The sequence below is a fragment of the Nannospalax galili genome, unplaced genomic scaffold (assembly GCF_000622305.1).
Source record: "Nannospalax galili isolate Female #2095 unplaced genomic scaffold, S.galili_v1.0 scaffold284, whole genome shotgun sequence".
Lineage (NCBI taxonomy): Eukaryota > Metazoa > Chordata > Mammalia > Rodentia > Spalacidae > Nannospalax > Nannospalax galili.
Genome location: NW_008354281.1, coordinates 882,385 through 903,398, shown reverse-complemented (window position 1 = coordinate 903,398; position 21,014 = coordinate 882,385). Strand labels below are relative to the sequence as shown.

Sequence of the window (21,014 nt, the reverse complement as noted above, 5' to 3'; positions counted from 1 at the left end):
TGAAAAATAAAGTACTGCACCCTTTCATAAACAGTACAAGTAACTTCCAGCAATACCCCTTGGACAGATTGCCCAGAGCATAATTATATAGTAGCTGTGAACCGGTAAAGCATCCTATGCCTCTCCATTTGGAGTCGTTGTTTGAGTTTTATGGGGATTTATGTCCCTGGGAGAGCTCAGTGTGTTTTCTTCAGGCAGCAGCAGTGCTTAGCTTAGGAAACAAGTGACTCAGTAAGAGAAGTGGCACTACCGTAAGTGAAAGGACAGAAGAAAGGTGAATGCCGAGTGCTCCATGAATTTTTGCAGAGTCAGCAACAGATTGAAAGGCAAAAATAAATGTAGTCAGATTTATGAATATCATTCTAACTTCAGCAAAGGCAAAGAATTGACCTAAAGTCAAATACATCATGTAAGTGAGGTCTGCAGCAATATGAGTCACCATGCAAAGGGATATCCTAAAGATAAAAAGTACTGAGGATGAAAAGACATCCATCCACTCACAACAGAATCAATAGATCAATAGATGGGAAGAAAACAGAAAAGAAAGACATCAAAGGTGGCACTCGAACTACTGAAAGAGAAAGTAGTGTGACAGTTGAGAATTCTAGAACCTCATAGCATAATGCTAGAGCCAGGGTTGGCTCCCTACAATTAAGTGACAGGAACCACTTAATTTATAATCTTGACTCTTGGTGTGTACATCTAGGATAATAATAATATCTTTGTTCAAAGGTAATTAGGATTTAGTACAAAAAACTAAGTACTTATCACAGTGCCTGGAACATGGAAACAATAATGTAGGAAACCAGGATGCCAGACCCTAGGGTGAGGTGAGCCTAAAACTTACAGGTCCAGGCTGCGTTCTCTGCTAAAGGGAGAGGCACTGAACACAGTTGCTCTGATAATCCCTGTCTTGCAGAACACTGCTAGACTGGCAAGAGGAAGTGGCCAGGTCATAAAAGTGCAGGCTCTCTGCTCTGTGGGAAAGCATCTTGGTCAACAACCCTTAGCTCATCTCCTTGTCCTGAACAAATAACTCAGCTATCCCTGGCTAAGAGATTAGGCCAGGTTAAAGGTTTACTCCTGAGCTAAAAGCTAAAAGTTCACCATGCTTTTAGCTCTAAGAAAGAAAACATTGTGGCCAATAAATTACTGGATGGGCATTGATAACCTTGAGTAAAAGTTTAAGAATCCTTCTGGTCCAAACCAACAGACTAAATGTCCTGCTTCTTTGTACCCTAAATCTTTGTATGTGACTGCCATATCCCACGTGACTGCTAGTTCCTTAGGATGTATAAAAACCATCTGAATTTTAAAATAAGTTGGCCTGTTGGGAAGACACAGGTCCCAGAGTTTATGACTCTGTCGCCAATCAGACCCTCTGCCCCAAAGCCAGTAGGTCCCCCCCTAAGCAAAGCAAACCTGAGTCCTGACACAATAACCATTAGCTATTGTTGCTTTTAATCAGGTAGCATACTTTGCCTTAATGAAGACAGTAAATGGAGAACAACAGATTTCAATGGGGTGAGCCTATCTTAACTATGATGTATTTGAAGTTCACAAAGATACAATTTAGAATATAAATTTAGAATTCAGAAGAAAGAGTTAACCTATAAATATAGATTTCTGAACAATTAGCATATAGGTAAGGTATTGATGACACCAGAAGAGTGGATATGATCACTGGAGGAAGTTTTGTGGTTTAGGAAAAAACTTTGAACAGCTAGAGTTCTGGGGAGAATGAGTGAAGAATCTGGGGAATAAATAGAGATGAAATATCCAGATAGTAAGCAGAAGAAACATGAGGGGATTGTTTCAATACTGATCAATATAAAAAGGTAAATATAAGGACTGAAAAATACCCAAAGGGGCTTGACAACTTTTGTGAGTATAGTTTCTATAAAGCTTTGGTGAAAATGAATGATCCAGGTAGAGATGCTAGATGGTGAGTGGAAGAAGAACTGGAAGAGATAACAGTAGACAAGCCTGGTAGACCAGCAGTGACATGGACACAAGGCATTTTTGTTGACTTTACTCCTTAAGATAGAAGAAACCTGAGCCTCTTAACTCTTGATGAGACTCACCTAATAGAGTAGAAGGAATTATTTGTGGATATTAAAGCAAGACTCATATTGATGCCCGAGGGAGCAAGAAGAGCTACAAAACAGAAATCTTCTTTGCCTTATCAGCAGACACTGTGTCTAATTTACTTATCTACAGCACCTCATACGTCATCTCTCATGTGGAAATATCCAGTGTGTTTCAAGTAAGCAAATAGATACATGTGTGAGCAAAAGAGGGAATTAAAAAAGGAATGGGGCAGGGGGGCTGGAGAGATGGCTCAGCAGTTAAGAACACTGGTTGTTCTTGCAGAAGACCTGGGTTCCAATCCCAGTACCCACATGGCAACTAACAACTGTCTGTAACTCCAATCCCAGGGCATCCGACAGCCTCTTCTGACCTCTGCGGGCATTGCACAACATGGGTGCACTTACCTACATGCAGGCAATACACACATACACATAAAACAAAAAATTAAAATAATAAAAATTTTTAAAAATTAAAAAATAAAAAAGGAACAGGAGCTAGAGAGATGGCTCAGCGGTTAGGAGCAGACTGCTCTTGCAGAGGACCCGGGTTCAATTCCCAGCACCCACATGGCGGCTACGAACTGTCCTTAACTCCAGTTCCAGGGGAATCAGAAGACCTCTTCTGACCTCTGCAGCACTGCACGACACGGGTGCACTCACTTACATGCAGGCAATACACTAATACACATAAAATAAAAATAATTAATAAAATATTTTTAAAAGGAACAAATGTGAAACAAGGATACATAGACTAATAAATTCTAGGCTATAGGGCAGAAATTGATGAATCCTTGCAAGCTGGTCTTTATTTTCTTGGTAGAATAGAAAGACTGAGAATGATGCAGGTAATAGGAGGTAGAGGGGGCACCAGTAGAGACACAGTTAGCTGCCCAGTGCAGAAAATGGGGAGCTAGGTAACAAATTGGATGATAACAGAATAACATTCATGTTTGGGAAATTGAGCTAGCAAGATCATAAATCGCAGGAGACCTGAACTTAGTGACATGTAAACACTTTCCAGATGTTCCAGTTCGTTCACCACAAGTTAAGCTGGTACTGTCTTCAGGGCTGTTTGTCTTCTACCACAACAGAAACACATCACAGTTGGCACAATTTCAATATGTAGCTCTCTACTTCTCCTTCACTGAGACAGGGATCTTAAGGTAGAGTACCAGACTGGATGAATTACCACAAGGCAGGGCTCTCTTCATTTGCTGAAATTCCATCTGAAGCCTGATTCCAAATCAATAGAAGTCAGACACCTCCCTCAGCTCATGGGTAGTAATTCCTTCCCCACATCTTAAACTGCATCTCTCCTTTATCTGCATCCTCAGGTCACATACCTGGTGCTCAGCCAGTTCCTTCTTTAACCAAGTTGTCCTGACTCCTTCCACTTTGTCTCTGAAGAATTCTGGAAACCCAGAAACCCATTTAGAAGAAATTAGTCTTGGATAAAAGCCCAAGGTTCCTGATTTTACTTTGCTACTGATTTCACCTCAAAAGGAATGTGGTGCCATGAAATGCAAATGCTCTCAATTAACAGAGTTCAACACATCAAGAGCGCTTGACTCCTCATTTGCTGACAAGCATATTTTGTGTTTACCTCATAAAGACCATAGAGAGCAGTCAAGGAAAAGGCCAGAAGTCTTTCTCTACCAATGCACTGCTCTTACACAGCACCACAAGATGTTTGTTTATTCCTTAGGGGAATGTTCCAGATTTTGTGTCAGCCACTCAAAAATCCATTGCAGGTCTAAATTCAGAAGGATGGAAAACTGCTGCTATTGACCTTGCCCTTTAAGCTGACGAATAGCAGTTTCTATTGATGGCTCCTCCTCATCTCCACCTACTTCCTTAGAGTAATTACTCATCTATTACTGAATTGTACCTGGCTTATTTTCCCCATCACAATCATGTTTTAAAACAGAGATTTGTGTATATACATTCCATAAGTAAAGAAAGCAATCTTGATTTTTTAAATGTATTTTTAATTACAACTACTGAATCACCAGAAGGAAACATTTTCTTATTATGCCCTGATAGTCAAATGTACAAACTTCTGGGTTATGAGAGCATTAATTATCTGAAATAAATCTTAGCAATCATTAAGGATGTCTTACAAAGCATTTAAGAAAGGAATACTAACTTTGCAAATGAAGGCTATTGTTGGATAATTCTGCTATATAAAAAACCAAAGCTTTTATCAGTAGAATCCCATTTAGTGAGTAAGGTTACTTTTTTATTGACCTAAACTGACCCAACATGTACTCAAAGATTAAGGGGACATAAGATATTTTCAAGATATTTTCTAACAATGAGAAAGATATGCTTTCAGAAACACCCATAATTTGTCACAAAACACCTTGATGTTTAGCAAGCATAAAATTCACAAAAGCAATTTCCCTAAAAAGAAATAAAAGTGTTGGTATTCAGAAATAAAACGCCCCGTTAAAAATGTTACACATTAGTGTAAAGGAAATACCATGCAAAAAAGCTTTGAAACAAGTAGTGTTTTCTTAAATACTAACTAACCAATACATCTGCAATGCTCACATTCATCATAAAGATTTGAACATGTTGTATCTTAATATTGTATTTGCTATACATATTTATTTCACTCTAACGCCAGTGAAACAGAATTTTCCCTCAGTAACAGAATGACCTCACAACAAATTCTAAAGGTAGAGTAACATTACAGGATCTAGAACATGGAGACTTTTAGAAAGTCTTCCAAATATTTGCACAAACCTTCCTTAGACCTCATCATTATAGCTTAAGAATCACTGTTCAAACATTCTAGCATCGATTCTTCCTTTAACATCACAGACGATACTACTTGTCTGATTTTTCCAACAATGGCACCTGTAATATAGTCTGTCCCATTTGTACTGCTATCAGGCAAGTGTTAGTGTTTATGGTAGGTAAAAATACTGGGCCCTTTGGTACACCCAGGCATGGTGACAAGAGACTTTTAAGTGTCGTTAATTGCCCCTATTGCTTTTAAAGATGAGGGACCTGAGACATAATACATTCAAATCCTCCAAATTCTAGCATATAATCACAGCCTTTGAGCCACATCTTCACATACTTCTCTGTGTTAATAGCATCTCACACACAAGGTGCACATAGAGAGGGCTAAATCTGTCCAAGAAAAAGGAAACTTTTTCTTACAGATATAACAATTATTCATTTAGTCATTCCACAAAAAGTTCTCACTATCTGCTTAAATGTTCTAGGTACTACTTTAGACCTTGAGGACACAGCAATGAACAAATAAGACAAAAATCTCTATCCCATGAATCTTACATTCCAAAAGAAAGGAGTGTAGGGAAATAAGTAAACATATGTGCTATACAAAAGTGCAACATATAAGTGTTAGGAGAAAAATTTGGATTGAAGGATAATAATAAAATGATGAAACAAGAATGTGTCATTTAAAATAGGACAGTTTTCAAATAACTTGTTTTCAAATCTTGATTCGCTGTGCACAAATGAACAAATGTCAAATCAATGCTTGGAACTCAACCAAGTCTTTCCTATTGATGAAATGTGAAAACAGCAGGTTGACCTACACAGGTCATTTGGCTTTTTAGCAAGAGTATGCCATCAATAATACCATTCAATTACATTTCATAACATTTGATAACACTCATTCTAAAAGAAAGTACATTTTATGCTCTGGTTAGGAACTGAAGCATTCCCCAATAGTAGAATAAGGACCATTATGTAGAATGCTAAGTAAGAAAAGATGCGATAAATGATCCTTTATGCAAATATTGTGTTAACGTTCTTCATTTTTGTGAAAGAAAGGATGGCAATCTCTCACCCGGGAAATAAGTTTCCTTTGTGAGAAGAAATGGGACAAGAGACTATTCTGATTGATTTAGATGCTAGTTTTACCATTTGTAAGTGTTGCATGATTTCTCTTATTTGCCAAATGGAGATAATTAAAACACATTCCTTATATGCTATTGCAGAAATTAAATGAACCAATATATAAGTGAATTATTTTGACCAGGCCATGAAGCAAAGTAGTGATTGTTTTCTAAAAAATACCTTTCATTTCTCTAGCAGTTGTGCTGTTCCAAGAACTGACATGAGTACTTACATCACTGCCTCTATCCACACAACACCTCTATGAGATAGATGAAATTTCCACCACCATTTTACTAAAGAGAAACCTGAAACTTAGAAATAATGATGGCCCAGTCTAGTAACTGGTAAATTCTATGGCCAGGATGCTAACCCAGAATGACTACTGTGGTTTGGAGAGGCTTTTCTACTGGTGATTACAACAGTTTAATGGAGAAGCTGGGGACCTGGCTCACTTAGAGCCAAGAGGTCACCTTCCATCACTGGAAATGTCTTCTCCAAGACCTCCTACATTGGTTTGTACACAACTGCATAACAACTGTTGTAATTATTCTTGGGGTTTCTCCTCTTTTAGAACAGGAGATTCTATGGTTATTAAAATCACAGTGCTACCATAACTTGGTAGAGAGGTAATGCTAAAAATTAAAGTCAAAACTTTGGTCCCAGAGCAAAGCCACAGTTATTTGGTTTATATCCGAGACTCACAAATTAGATAAAAGATTTGAAAATATTAGTTGTAAATCATAGTACTAGTTTGAATGGGGTTTGTCTGCTTTGTTTAATGCATTCAACTGTTCTATTTGTTGGTAAACTGTGATCATGGGCTAATGCAGCTCTATTGCTTGTTTTCATAGAGTATCAACAGAACTTAAAAAACAAAGCAAAACCAGAAAAGTTCAAGCTTGCAATTAAGCATCTTAAATTAGTAACTTGCATATTTCTTCTTAACTCTGTATCCTCTAAAGAAGATGCTTTGACCATTATACTAAATAATCCTTGATTTCAAAAACCATAAGAGACAATTTGTAATTTACACATTCAAACTGACATTGGGGGAAGAGCTTTTTCTACATTCTGAGTGGCAGAGAAGCCACAAATGACTGAATGTGAAAGGAGACATATAAGACAGAACAAGAATAGCTGTCAGAGTAAGAATTTTATCTTTTGGTGGCAAATCCCATTTCACTTCAGTTTACATTAACATAGCATCAATCAGTATTTAGTATGGGAAATGAACCAAGTATAAATCACATTGAGATAGAATCTCCTTGATTCTTTAATTTTCCTAAGTTCTTTATAACAATATAACCAATAATTCTTCATAATTCTTCACTTTCACAGAATAACAGACTATTCCTCAGAAAACTTTTGTCACCATGCATTGTCTGATTTATCATCTCTTTTTTAGAAAGAATCTTTTTCTTTTTCTAAGTTTAACCTCAAGCATTTTTATGCCAAAACTTGTAGGGTAGAGCTAAAAATATTCAATAAAAAGTTATTCCTGCCATCAAGATTTTTACAAGCCAGAGAAGAAAGAAGATACAGTATAATAATGAGCTGTGTGATTGACGCTGGGAGTGCAAACCAGCCCTGGAGACAGCAAGGCTTCGAACAGCATCAATGACCTCTTTCTTCATTATTGCACTTATGATATGCCAGATTTTTGTGCTGCCCCTCACAAGGAGACTCATCATTCTAGGGAGAAAAAGGAAGCCATAAGCAGGTAGACAAATGGAAGAACAAGATCAATTAGGGTTATAGTTTTTAACATAGAATGAGCAGGGATATATGAGAGCACGGCTTGGGGAAGGATTAGTATTCACCATTTTCTCTAGAAATATTAACTTCTCTAGATGGCCAAAATGAAGAAAATGTCTACCTCATAAATGCTAAAAAGGTTAAATAATTCGATGGAGTCCCTGGTGCTGTGGTTAAGATGCAGTAAGTATTATACAAAGTATTACTACTATATAAATTGTGTTACTTTATTTGGCTATTTCCCTCATATCCTCCAAATAGTGAAAAACTTCACTACTCTAGATAACGTAAATTTAGTTATTTATTGAACGCCGTACTTATGATGGTTCTTTGCTAAATTAGCTCATGTGTTCTTGTTAGTTGTTTTTTGAGACAGGGTTTTGTTATTTATTTGAGTCTTGCTTAGAACTTAAGATTCTCCTGCGTCCACTTCCTGAGTACTGGGAACACAAGTGACTGCCACCATACCCGGTTCCCCATTGATCCTTCAGGCCTGCCTGCATTTCACAGATTTGTATACTGAGGCTTAGAAGATTGAAATGGCTTTCCCCTATTGTACAGATAGCAGCAGAACTAGAAATAGGATCCAGCTATATTTATTTTAAAAGCCTGACCCCTTAACCACTACATAATAACTGCAAAGCAACACAAACCACATCATCCAAAAGTCTCTGATTCATACAAATCTGTGTTGAAAGCTTAGGCCACATAGCCAAGGCTAGTAAGCCCTGTTTTGCCTCGTAGACCTTATAGATTCAAATGAGTTTCTAGTCAAAGAGATAAGAAACAGAGAAATGCAAAGAAGCTTCACTTAAAAGAAGCTTTCACAGTGAAAAAGTGGTTACCCTTAACCAAGGATGCATACTTCAAGGCAGGATAGTGAGTGTAACAGCCCTTTAAGAAGAAAAGATATTACATTGGGTTTCCATATCTTCCTTGCAATTAATCACCGGGTATATTCATTCACATATTAAATGCAATAATCAAAACTCAAAAAAATCAGGAACGAGTGGTGACTTGAAGCTTAGAACAAAATTTTTCGATTTTAAATACTGTGTTTAGCAAGCACATCAGAGAGTTAAAATCAAGCCAAGTGTGGTAGTACACATCACTTGGGAGGTAGAGGCAAGAAGATGCCATTTTGGAAACCAGCTTGGGTTATAGGAGACCCTATCTAAACAAAAAATAAAGCAGAGATTGTGAAAAAGGGTGCATTTGTTTGCTGAAAACAAAAAACATACCTGGTCCCAGTTTGATCTGACTCTGTGCATGCTTTCAGCACAGTCTAAAAACTAGCTCTTTAACTCCTGACCGGCCCCTGTGTCTCCTGAGAGGGACACAGGTGCAGGAGTTTGATGCTTCCCAAGCACTCTCAGTCCTTGTATGACTAAAGTCCTTGTATGACTCTTGTCCAAGAGTTTTAATAGTGTGAAAACTTAATGCCTATAGCCCTCTTAGAAACTCTGAGTGTTTACTTCTATGTAGAAATCACCTCTCCCTTCTTCCTTTCCATCATTCACACTTTACACTTTAAATCTGGTTTCCTAGTTCCCACTGAGTGAGTGAGGAGCTAAGGAATCACTAGTCTGTGTCTTAGTCTAAAATGTCACCCTTGCAAGACTCAGGCTATATAGTGAGGGGAATCACAGGAAACAGACAAGGTTGGGAAAATATCACCTTCAGAAAGGATCGATATCTACAGAGAAGTGTTACAGCTAATAGAATCCTAGATGCCCAGCCAAGATGCTCAGCCATTTAGAATTTCAAGGCCTGGTTCCAAATACAAAATGACCAGGATCAGTAATCATGCCTTAAATAGGAAAAGTAAGAAAACCAAAGCAAGATATAAAAGGCAGCCTTTCTCACATGCTTAGCAGTTTACCAGTAATTTACGTGGAAGAAAGGAAACACAGCAAAGGCTCAACAGCAAACCAAAAAGCACAGTAGATAAACATGTAGCACTTTTTACAGCATGGCTCATAAAAGAAAAAATCAGAATGACATTTTATTTTCTAAATTCAGATGTTATTGTAATCTGAATCTCAGTGCTGCCAGCTGAGATTTTCATTTCGCAGCATGTTTCCAAATATCTACCTCCTGTGAACAAGAAAACATCCAGGCAACAGGAGAGAAGCCAGCCTTTCATCACACAGTGTTACCAGGACCAAGTAATCAATCCTGAAGCCGCCATGCGGCAGTAGTTGCTAGAGTCACAGAAAGTTTTGCATCAAGCCTAACTGCAAATGTTCTGAGTACACAGCTGTTTCTCCACTTGTAAGAGAAGAACCCTGAATTCAGAAGCATTGAAAACCTGTCCCATCAGGACTTAGCATCACACTGGGAATAAGAGCATCTTTGTCAGGTACCACAGGCATGCAGTTTTGTGTGGAAATAAGAATTAACTTTTGTTCTCTTTGCTTCCTTCCTACATATAGTCTCCACCAATTCCAACTTTAAGCCTAAATTATTTTGTTTATTTGGTTTGGGCATTCAAAAAAATATCCTCTCAAAATTCAAGGTGTTCAATAAAAAGAAAAAGAAGATTTGGGCATCAGACATGCATGTGCTTTCACGATGGCTCTCCATCATTAGTGTATTAGTTTTCTGACCTCAGTCTTATCCTCTACAACTGTTCTACTTTGCTGGTCTGTTGCTATGTTAAGCCACTCTGACCAAAAACAACCTGGGTAGAAAGGATTTATTTCACCTTACAGCTCAGAGTCCATCAACAAGGGAAGCTCAAGGCAGGAGCCTGAAAGCAAAAACTGAAGCAGAAACCATGGAAGAATGCGGCTCACAGACTTGCTCCCCTGGCTTGTTCAACTGCTTTTCTTATACAGCCCAGGTCCACCTGCTTAAAGATGGTACCTGCCTGCAGGAGGCCGGGCACTCCTACTTCAATCAATAACTAAGAAAGCTCCTCACAGACCTGGCCACAGGACAGTCTGATGGAGGAAATTCCTCAGTCAATGTTCCTTCCACCCAGGGAGCTCTAGTATGCATTAAATTGACAAAAATCTAACCAACGCCACGGGGCTGGAGAGACAGCTCAGTGGTTAAGGGCACTGACTACTCTTGCAGAAGACCCAGGTTCAATTCCCAGCACCCACATGGCAGCTACGAACTGTCCCTAACGCCAATTCCAGGGGAATACAAAGCCTTCTTCTGACCTCCGTGGCATTGCATGACACGGGTGCACTCACATACATGCAGGCAACACATTCATACACATAAAATAAAAATAATGAATAAAACATTTTTAAAAATCTAACCAGCACCACAATGTAGGTGAATTAGAGTACTTAGGAGGAAAATACCAAGGTATTTCATGGTATATCACAGATAATGTCTTAATTCTCTTCTCCCCTTTCATCTTCTAATTTTTATTACCATAGTAGAATATCTTTCCATCCTGTTTTCCCATTCTAAACTGAGACATGTCAAGTAAATATGACACAGTCTTCATAGAACAGGTACTCAGCTTTTATTCAGATATTCTTAGAAATCAAAGCTTTCTCATACAATCTAGTTTGTGTATAAGCTAGCATTGCACTTCAGTTTCACACAGCTCAAAGTTTCATCATTCTTTCCCTGTTCTTGTATTTTTCATCTCTCCTTCATCCCGTACCAGATTTTTATACAAAGCCTTCATACTTCATTAGGTAATAGTTATTTTCCTGAAGAACTTTGAGTATCACAGAGGGTCACACTGTGTACTGGTGTACTGTACAGCAATACATCATCATGTCACTCCCACACTGGTGTCTTCCCAATGCAGGTCATGTGACTCTGCTGGTATGTGAGACAACTCCAGTTTTAGCCCCTCCTATGTCTGTCTTAAGAAAAACTGCTTATCTTCCTCAGTCCCTTCTAGAACCATGGAGGGAAAAAAATTGCTGTATGCATCATGGTTATATTCCCATATTTTTATAGTCCTCTATCACTATGCCCCCTCCCTTCAAGTCTTATTTCTCTCTCAACTATTACCAAATATAAACAAAGTTTCTCTATTGGGGAACTTAGCAGATTCTTTCATGGACATTTTTAATCAGGTAGAACTCTGAAAGCACTCTACTTCTTAGAGCGGTGATTCCAAATGGAAACATTTAGATATAGCAGTTACAGGAAGAGTCAGGAAACCCATGTATTCACATTCCTGCATGGCTTCCTGTCAAGAAATCCATAAGTCATATAGAGCACAGAGCCTGACAGCCATGATCTTGCCACCATGAATCACCACTCAGCTTTTATTCACTTTTATTATACTTTAATTGACCTTGAGTTGATTCCAAGCCACTTTCCGTTCTCATTATTCAGCTTTCAGACCCCACTAATGATCTCACTCTATGATACACAGTGTCCCACATTGATTATAACTGTCTTTTAAAAACTGAGTGTCCACATATATGTCAAAACAAAACAGAATAGTCTGTAAGAGAAAATCCCAGAGCCCCCAACTAGGGCAGAAACTTAGTTATATTTAGATTTATTTAATTACCAAACCTAGTTTATCCTTTAACTGGTTCAATTAATATAACAAAATGAAATAGGTCATTGATCATTTGGTTGAGGGCTGAAAGCAAAATATCTCAAGTTTCAGAACACTTTGTTAATATGCAGAAAGCAGGAGAACATGGATGCAGGCCAGACACAGAACGTATTGTTAGCCTTTAAAGGCTGGCATTAGAATATTAAAGGCTAACTGTGTTGTATTCATTAACTAATAACTGTTTCTAGGAGGAGGCATTCTTCTAAAACTGAAATTCTTCCAGCCAGAAAAAAAGTACAAAAACTACAGTACTTTGTTCATTTAGAAAACCCTTAACCCACATATATTTTCTAAAAGTAAATATTTACTCAATAGTAATGTAACCGTGCATTGAATACTTGTTATGTGGCAGGTTTTTTGTGCTGAGGACTTGTAACCGTTCACGTTGTAGATGCTGAGAAAGCATGTTGTTGGTTTATGTTTCCTCTGAAACCAAAAGCATATCTTTGGTATTATCTATGTGGAATCTAAATTTGATACAGAACCTGTTCACAAATTAAGATTTCCTACTATGACCCCTTGAAAATCACTCATGAAAAAAAGAGGTTAATAGTTCTCAATACAAGTTTAATGACATGGCTGTCACCTCTCTTCTATGAGTTTGCCTTTTTAGCACTAACATCACTTTTCTACTCCTTGGGAATGTATAGAACTTAGGAGAGGTGCAGATGGCAGTTATGTGTCCTGCCTCATGTCTCTGGGAGGCAGGCACAGATGGTAAAACCTTGATGCTGCATGCCAATCCCACCTCTTTCTTCTGTTCCACTTTGCCATTCATCACAGCACAGGCCAGTACCTTGCTCTTTGTCTCCAGAAAGCAGCAAATGCCATTACCACAGATAGAATTGTTTTCTGACTCATTAACAGAATCAAAGTTCAGATACTTTTCTGAATCAGTGCAAGAATTCCAACTAAATATCCTAGGGAACAGAGGTATGAATCAAATCCTCATGACTTCCTAGGCAGACTAATAAGCTGATCTCTGGCAATTAATTAAAATATCTCCAGATCCCATGGAACCAGAGCCTAATAAGTAATGTGTGATTAATTGGGCTGTGTCCTAAGAAATGCAAGTTTCCATTATTTCGTGTGATTATTTTTGCATTTTCAATTTTTTTATTTGCTTCTTTCCCTGGGAAATAGATTGGTGTAAGGGACTCCTGTCTGCCTTGTGACAACTCTTTAAATGCAGGATTCAAATTTGGAGACAAAAGACACAAGGGATTCCAGGGTGATCAGTGATTCCTGGCAACAATGCTATAACTTCCAAATAGTTCAGAAGCAAAATGTATAGCAAGTGAAAGTCTTAACTCATTAAATATATTGATTTTTATGATTATCTGGAAAGAAAATAAGAACTAGAGCCAAATCAACAGCTCCCTCTGTTCCCTGAGCTGTATGCCCCTTTTCTCAGCCTCCTGAGCTCATTTTCCATCTCCTCTTCAACACTTTGGAAACCTCAGCACTTCTCCCACAGACCTTAATGGTATATGAACACAAATACTCTGATGACATGGAAGAATTTTGTTAATTTCAGAGACTTCAACAATTAACTGCTAAGAACTCTACTAAGGATTCTAGAGGTTATAAGAAAGGTGATTCTTTTTCTGGTGCATTGTCTCGAGCACTTAAATGTGGCTGAGCAGGAAAGGAACACTGAAAACATAAAGGAGTCTACCCCCATTAACTGTTCTTTCTGGAAGACACCCTCCATTCTAGAACACAGTTCCTGAACATCCTGTTCTTTGTTCTCTCCTGGATCATAAATGTTTTCCTTTATGGAAATGGCTCCTGAGCAAACAAAGGTGTGCGCTGTATTCCATCCTTGTGAGAAATAAGGAAAACTGATGCTTTCATTCCTCTCCTGCAAGTCCTTGATTTCTCTACTCCTCTTTCCAGCAAAATCTCAACAGACATATCTACAGGTGCTTCACTTCTCTTTTTCTTTTGAACCCACTCCAAACAGCTTTGTCTGAAAAATGAAAGTTCTTATAGTGTAGAAAAGTAATACTTTACTTCAAAAGTTGTCTTATCTTATTCATGTTTTCTGATTTCATAGTTATCTATTTCTTTTTCAGATTTATTTTTCTTTTTGATTATGTGATATATCTGAGCATATGTTTGTGCATGTGAGTGCAGTGCCTACAGAGGCCAGAAGAAAGCACCTGATCCCCTGGTGCTATAGTTACAAGGCAGTATGAGCTACCTGATATGGGTGCTGGGAACCAAACTATGACCCTCTGGAGGCACAGCACTAGCTCTCCAACTCCTACTCTCATGCTTTCTACAACAACATAAAAAATAATGTCCAACCATTATAGTTTTATCTCTATTTTTAGCTTTCTTGAGCTCTGATATCCCTGTAAAGTCAATTAGTACTTTTGCTGGGAATAAGTATTATCTCCCAGAATTTCATCAAAGAGTAGAGGAGTATTTCATATTCTTATGGATAACTAAAATGTGATATATGCATACTACGGAATATTACTCAGCAATACGAAGAAATGAAGTACCAGTGGATGTTAGAGCCTCGCCTTGTAAGATCATGCTAAATGATGCAAGTAACATACAAAACACCGCATGCCTCCAGCCTCATCACATCTTCAAATGGGCAAATCTGTAACAACATCACACGGATCCATAGCTATGAAAGCCTGAGGGAGGAAGAGGAAAGGTGGTATGGGATCCTTTCGGGGATAACGAAATGGCTTAAAATTAGACTATGGTGATGCTGCATAGTTCTGTGAAAATACTAAAGACTCCTAAATTACACACTGTAAGTGTGTGAATTTCATTACATGCAAATCCATTTCAACAAAACAAGAGATGACGCAGCTATTAAAGGCTAAGGCTAACAGCCAAAACGTCAAGAATAAGTCAAATTTCCAACATGCATTCCAGATACGTTTTGTTGACAAAAACCTTTCACTTCCGTGGCCCACTCCCCAAACTCTAGACTCTGCCTATTAAAGAGAAGAACATTAGTCAAACTCCAGGTGAGGTATGTTTTATAAAATATCTGATAGACTCCTCAGAATTGTCAAGGCCATATATAAAAGGAAATACAAAGAAACTTTCAAAGCCCGGAGGAATCTAAGTAAAGGTTAATAATTAAACATAATGTGATGCCCTAGATAGAGCAGCTATACTTCCATTGCAGCTGTGTCTTTCCTAGAAATGGAGGCCAAACACTGTACAGAGTGTCACATAGCCTGGTCATAAAATAATGGCTTTTGTAATGGTGTCCAGGTCTTGCTAGGGAGCGAGTAGCTCCACAATGCATGGCCTACAGCTGGAACTTGTTTGCTCTGCTCTATTCACAGACTTCTACATCGTCACACACTAAATCACAGGGCCATTCTTTCCACCTCTATTTACCTTAACATTTTAGTATAGATGTTACTTGGGCCAGAAACCTAACCATCCCTCAACCCAAATTCAGACCAGCTACCCTCATAGCACTAGCTCTGTTCTAACCTTTATCACAGTGCATCCGACTTCAGGTAATGGAGGCGTCGGCCGTATTTCCCTGGAAGGCAGTAAAATCTTCAAAAGCCAGCACATCTGTGCATAATATAGATGCAAGTGAGAAATTTAGAATGAACTAGAAGGATCTATCTCAGTTAAAAATATGCTATAAGATCATTTTCTCCCAACAGTGTCATGTTTCAGAAGACATTCAAGACTTGGGGCAGAGTCTGTAGTAAATAAGTGGTCCTTTCTATTACTATACACTCACTACCCTGGCCAAAGAAAAAGATAAATTAATGCTTAACAACAGTGGCCCAATTCCAAACCTCCATTATTTTCACTTTATCCAGCATAATGAATAACACCACAAATAAAACTTTGATAACCACAGTGAAATTAATTAGGCGTGAAGGCAGTCTCCAGGGTATTTTCTTTGTAGGCTCCAGACAATGGTGCTACTAAAACCTTGTACTTCAGAGATGATTAAACATGATCAAGGATATTTTAAATTAATTAAAATAATTATAAGATTAAATATATTCTCTATCATCTCATGGGAAACACAAGGTCCTCTTAGTCTTAGAAACATCATATTCATTTCATTTTCGATCCTTAAAATTCTCTTAAATGTGTTTCAATCAAAAAGCTTAAATGTGGTAAGATCTTAGCTTACTAGTTCATCTGACCTATTTTTAAGAGGAGTTACTTTTGAACACTAAAGCATAAGATCTTTGCAAAAGTCTTCCAACAATAGTTTGGGGTATTAAACCTCAAGTGAATCATGGTTACAAAGTCTAAAGTAATTCATTCTGTTTGAGTTTATTCACCTTTTTCTAAGGAGTGCTTTATGTCACATACTGTACTAAATTCTTGAGAGCAAAGAAATGAAGGCATTTACTCTTACCTTGAAGGTATTCATTGTGCACTGGACAAGGGATATAATTCATTGCAACGAGATGTTCGGCAATAATGTTAACATGAGTATGGGATGCTGCAGAAGAGCAAGAGAGATGCCAGCCTCGAGCCTAGTTGCTGTTCTTTAACACAATGAAATTTACTTCTCTCAATGACATTAAGTAACCAGAGACAGGTAGATGTCAAATGCGATTTCCATAGTTCATCTTGCAGTACATAAATAATAGTAGATAAAAGATAACCATGAAATGTAACTCTTCCAATGAAATTTGGCAGCAATAAGGTGTTGAGCTTAAACCTAGGAGTGTTTTAGTGACCCCAATGGGAATAACACAGCAGAAATCTCTTTGTGGGCAATGAAAAAACTGTTACTGTCCAATCACCATCTATTTGTCTTAGATCACTGACTGAATTCTCTAAACTTCAATTTATTCATATGCAAACTATAGCTAATGCTAATTTACTCAAAGAATTATTAAATATTTATATAGCACTTACTAAATTTCTCTAGACTGTCATAAAGGATTAAAATGTGACAGTAGCGATCTAGTTGCAGATCAAGGCAGAGATTCCAAAGTATGATACACAGTCCTTGGTGGGGAATGATGCCGTTGTCTGATGTCAGTGAATCTCAGGAACCAGGCTGGGGATAAAGGCAGAGATGTGATAATGATGATGGTGGTGGGTGGTGACAATGAAGGTGATAATTTCTATAGTTCCCTCCAAAGCTCAGGATATTAATTGCTCAACTAAGTTTTTGATTTCTCAGAAACAGATAAAATAGTTATTGTAATCTTGAAAGTCTGCTTAGGAAATAATACAGTTTGAGTTGACCTGAAATTTGAATGGATCGTCCCTCCCTCCCTCTAAAAGAAGTCAGATTCTTGAATGTCTTACTTGGTCTACATGAACCCATGCGAAAATTGCATCTTCCCAGGGAGCAACTTCTCTACTCACACTGTAAAATGTGTAGTGCTAAGTATCCTACAACCATTAAATCAGAAGTGAAAATCAGTGAGCAGTGAGGGGCCTAGAACAGGAGGTGAGGTGGGGGGGGAGCAGTGGACATGGGACATGGGACACAGTTCATGGAAGCAGAAAGAGCTTGAAGATGATGAGAAAATGTGCTTGGCAGTGGTAATCTTGGTCACAGTAACTTTAGAGTATATAGAAAGCTCACCAGGGTCATGGCAGGAAAATGGGAAGTTAAGAATGGTTCAAAAAGAGCTAAAGGCTAAATATGCCACAGATGAGAAGTCATGAAGCAAAAGATACTTGGGAAACTGAGGAAGGAGACTAGAAAGTATCTATAAATCAAGGAAAAATCAGAGCAAAGGGATAGCATTCCCTGACAATGTCATACACACGTAGCCTTTCTAGCTCAAATGGAAGAGGTACAGACAAAGACAAAATATAACCTAAGATCAGAGGACATGGGTAGGTTGGGGAACAAGGGCAACCTTCTAGCACAAAGCACTCTGAGGGCTTCAGTTACCAGATAAAATATGCTGTGAAAACTGAGTGTTTAGCAGTACTAATGATAGAGTAGTTGTCTAGATGTAGAGTCTCTGTTTCTTCACTGAGATTTTAAAGCCCTTCTCTATGACCAGAACAATACCCCTCAATGCCAGAGCAAGTCAGAGGTTGCTGACAGAGCTGTTCATTGTGACAACAGAAAAGAACAATGGAGGAAAAATAAGTTTCTTGTGTTTGGTAGTTTTTAGTTTTCGAGCATTCACAAAATGTTCAACTAAGGAAGTTGAACTCAAATGCTGTTAGTGACTAAAAATAACTGAAAACATTTTAAGTATATAAAACTTTGTTTTGTTTTGCTTTTTTCGGTCTTTTTGAGACAGGGTCTCCCTGTAGCCCCAGCTGACCTGGAACTCAATATGTAGACTAGGCTGGCCTTGAACTCACAGGGATCCGCCTGCCTCTGCCTCTGAGTGCTGGGATTAAAGGCGTGTGCCAGCATACCCATTTTTAAAGAACATCAAGAAATTATCATTCCTGTACTCAAAGATAATCTCTGCTATAATTTTCATGTATTTGTCATGTAGTTGAAATACTGTGTTCTCTTTATATTGCCCTTAATAAAAGGGTAGTATTTCCACAATGCTTTTGAGTTTCAAAGCCCTGTCTCGTTCGTTACTTCATTTTATTCCTCAATACCTCTGCAAACAAAGGAAAACAATATACCCAGGCATATCTTCAGATGTACAAATGGACTAGTGACTTGATTAAGGTCTTAAAACCACTTGTAGAGTCAAAGCCAAATGACCTTACTGTAAGTCCAAACCAGTTCTAGCATCTCATTAAGCACTAAGGTAAGATCTTAGATATTAATCTTGTCCTATCTGGTTTCCTACACTTTGTGTTTTGTTTATACTTCATAATGGTTCAGCTCTGGGTAAAATTACAGAATTTTTTTTCTGCATCCTACCTCCCTTTAAGCTAAAAGAAAGCTAAACTGTGGGATGAGCAAAAGGTTTGGGTTCAGGCCAACATGGACTTCAGTCTCAGCTCTAAGACTATGCAGCTGCCACCAACATACTGATCAGCAACAGTACTTCGCCTTCGCTTTTCTAATCTTCAAAGTGAAATAGTTATTTTGAAGCGTTTTAAGTTGGTTATTGTGGCAACAAATACATAACATCTGGTATGGCATCTGGCACATGGTAGACCTTCAATAATCATTGCGTTTTTGCTTGTCGTTTTCACACCATTATGTAACCACACTTGTTTCCAGAAGGTGTCATTGCCTCCATTTTGCAGATGAGCTATGAGAAAAGTTAGGACAATTTCCTACAGCTAAGGAAAGATGGAATTAGACCTCCTAAGGCTTTATCACAGACACTTTTGTTGGCCTGTGCTAAAAGGCTGAGCCAGCCTCTGATTTCATCCACTGCTATAGTAGATGGGCCCTGCCTGCAGTCCACTCCAGCACCTAGGGTGTCCTGTATGTCATTCCTCTTTTCTCTCTCAATTTCCCCTCTAAAGTCCTCAAGAGTTCCCAAGAAAGAAAGTTCTGGGAGTACACCAGTATTAAAAATCCTTAAGGGTACCTGTCAACAAATAATGGGTAACATGTAGATAAATGACTCTCTTCTTTCAAGCAGATAATTCTGAAATGCAGAACTTGAGCCATCACCCTACCTTGTTCTTTCCTCCTCTGTGACATTCACTTCCTCAATCCTGCTTTTTGGTTTCACCTCCCAAATAAACAACCTGCAAAGAAATGCAGTCTCAGTCTACAGTTTGGGAAATAAAGATTTGGGTGGGAATTGGAGGGCCTGGGGAGGGGTAGTAATCTTGTTTTGTTTCCTTTTGTGTTTGTACTGCATTTCTCTCTGTTTCTCCGTAGGTCACCAAGATGCTTGCAGTTGTTGTAATTCTGTTTGCCCTTTTATGGATGCCCTACAGGACTCTTGTGGTTGTCAACTCATTCCTCTCCAGCCCTTTCCAAGAAAATTGGTTCTTGCTCTTTTGCAGAATTTGCATTTATCTCAACAGCGCCATCAACCCAGTGATTTACAATCTCATGTCCCAGAAATTCCGTGCAGCCTTCAGAAAGCTCTGCAACTGCAAGCAGAAGCCAACAGAAAAACCTACTAACTACAGCGTGGCTCTCAATTACAGCGTCATCAAGGAGTCAGACCATTTTAGCACAGAGCTAGATGACATCACCATCACTGACACCTATATGTCTGCCACAAAAGTGTCATTTAATGACACCTGCGTGGCATCTGAGGTAACCTTTAGCCAGAGTTGATTAATGAATTAGAAAGAAATTGACCACAGTGGATAAGAATCTGTGCACTTATCCACAAAGCCAATACTTACATGTGAAGACAGAGCAGAGGCATGGCCCCTACTCTTGCAAGTCTTGGCCCTAAATACTTTAACCCAGGAGGTTGGTTTAAATTTCCTTCTTACCAACCTAGTATCACAAAAATGAGACCTATCTCTGGAAGACCTTGCTGGTGGAAACTAAAAATATAGTCTTTCTCATTTCATGTGGGAAATCACTATATTTTCTGGGGTAATGACATTTCAGTAAAATTCAGACATAGATTTAAGTCATTCATAATAACCTTATCAAATGTAATTTCACACACACTCCAAGTATCTATGTATTTGGTAATTTGGCAACATGTAGAGTTTTAAATAATTTAATATTTCATTTTAGCAAAAGGTAGTGCTATTTTGTGAATATCTAGACTGTGTGAAAAACTAAAAGTAAATTTTATTTGTTGAGTACAAATGAGATTTCAAACAAACATGTTTTGCTTTCGTAAAAGGTTTTCATAATGCTTACAATAATCAGAGATAGCTTTTCTATCTTACAAAGTAGATAG

The 21,014-nt window shown here is 38.2% G+C and overlaps 1 protein-coding gene across 1 annotated transcript in view; it reads left to right on the top strand.

Annotated features, from left to right (window-relative positions):
* Trhr (thyrotropin releasing hormone receptor) overlaps positions 1-20,769 on the top strand; it is a 36,532-nt gene extending 15,763 nt beyond the window's left edge. Inside the window, exon 3 of the mRNA XM_008851500.2 lies at positions 20,021-20,769. Coding sequence (XP_008849722.1) covers positions 20,021-20,428 — 408 coding nt within the window. The 3' untranslated portion in view covers positions 20,429-20,769. The remainder of the gene's footprint in view (positions 1-20,020) is intronic.
* Positions 20,770-21,014: the final 245 nt, after the last annotated feature.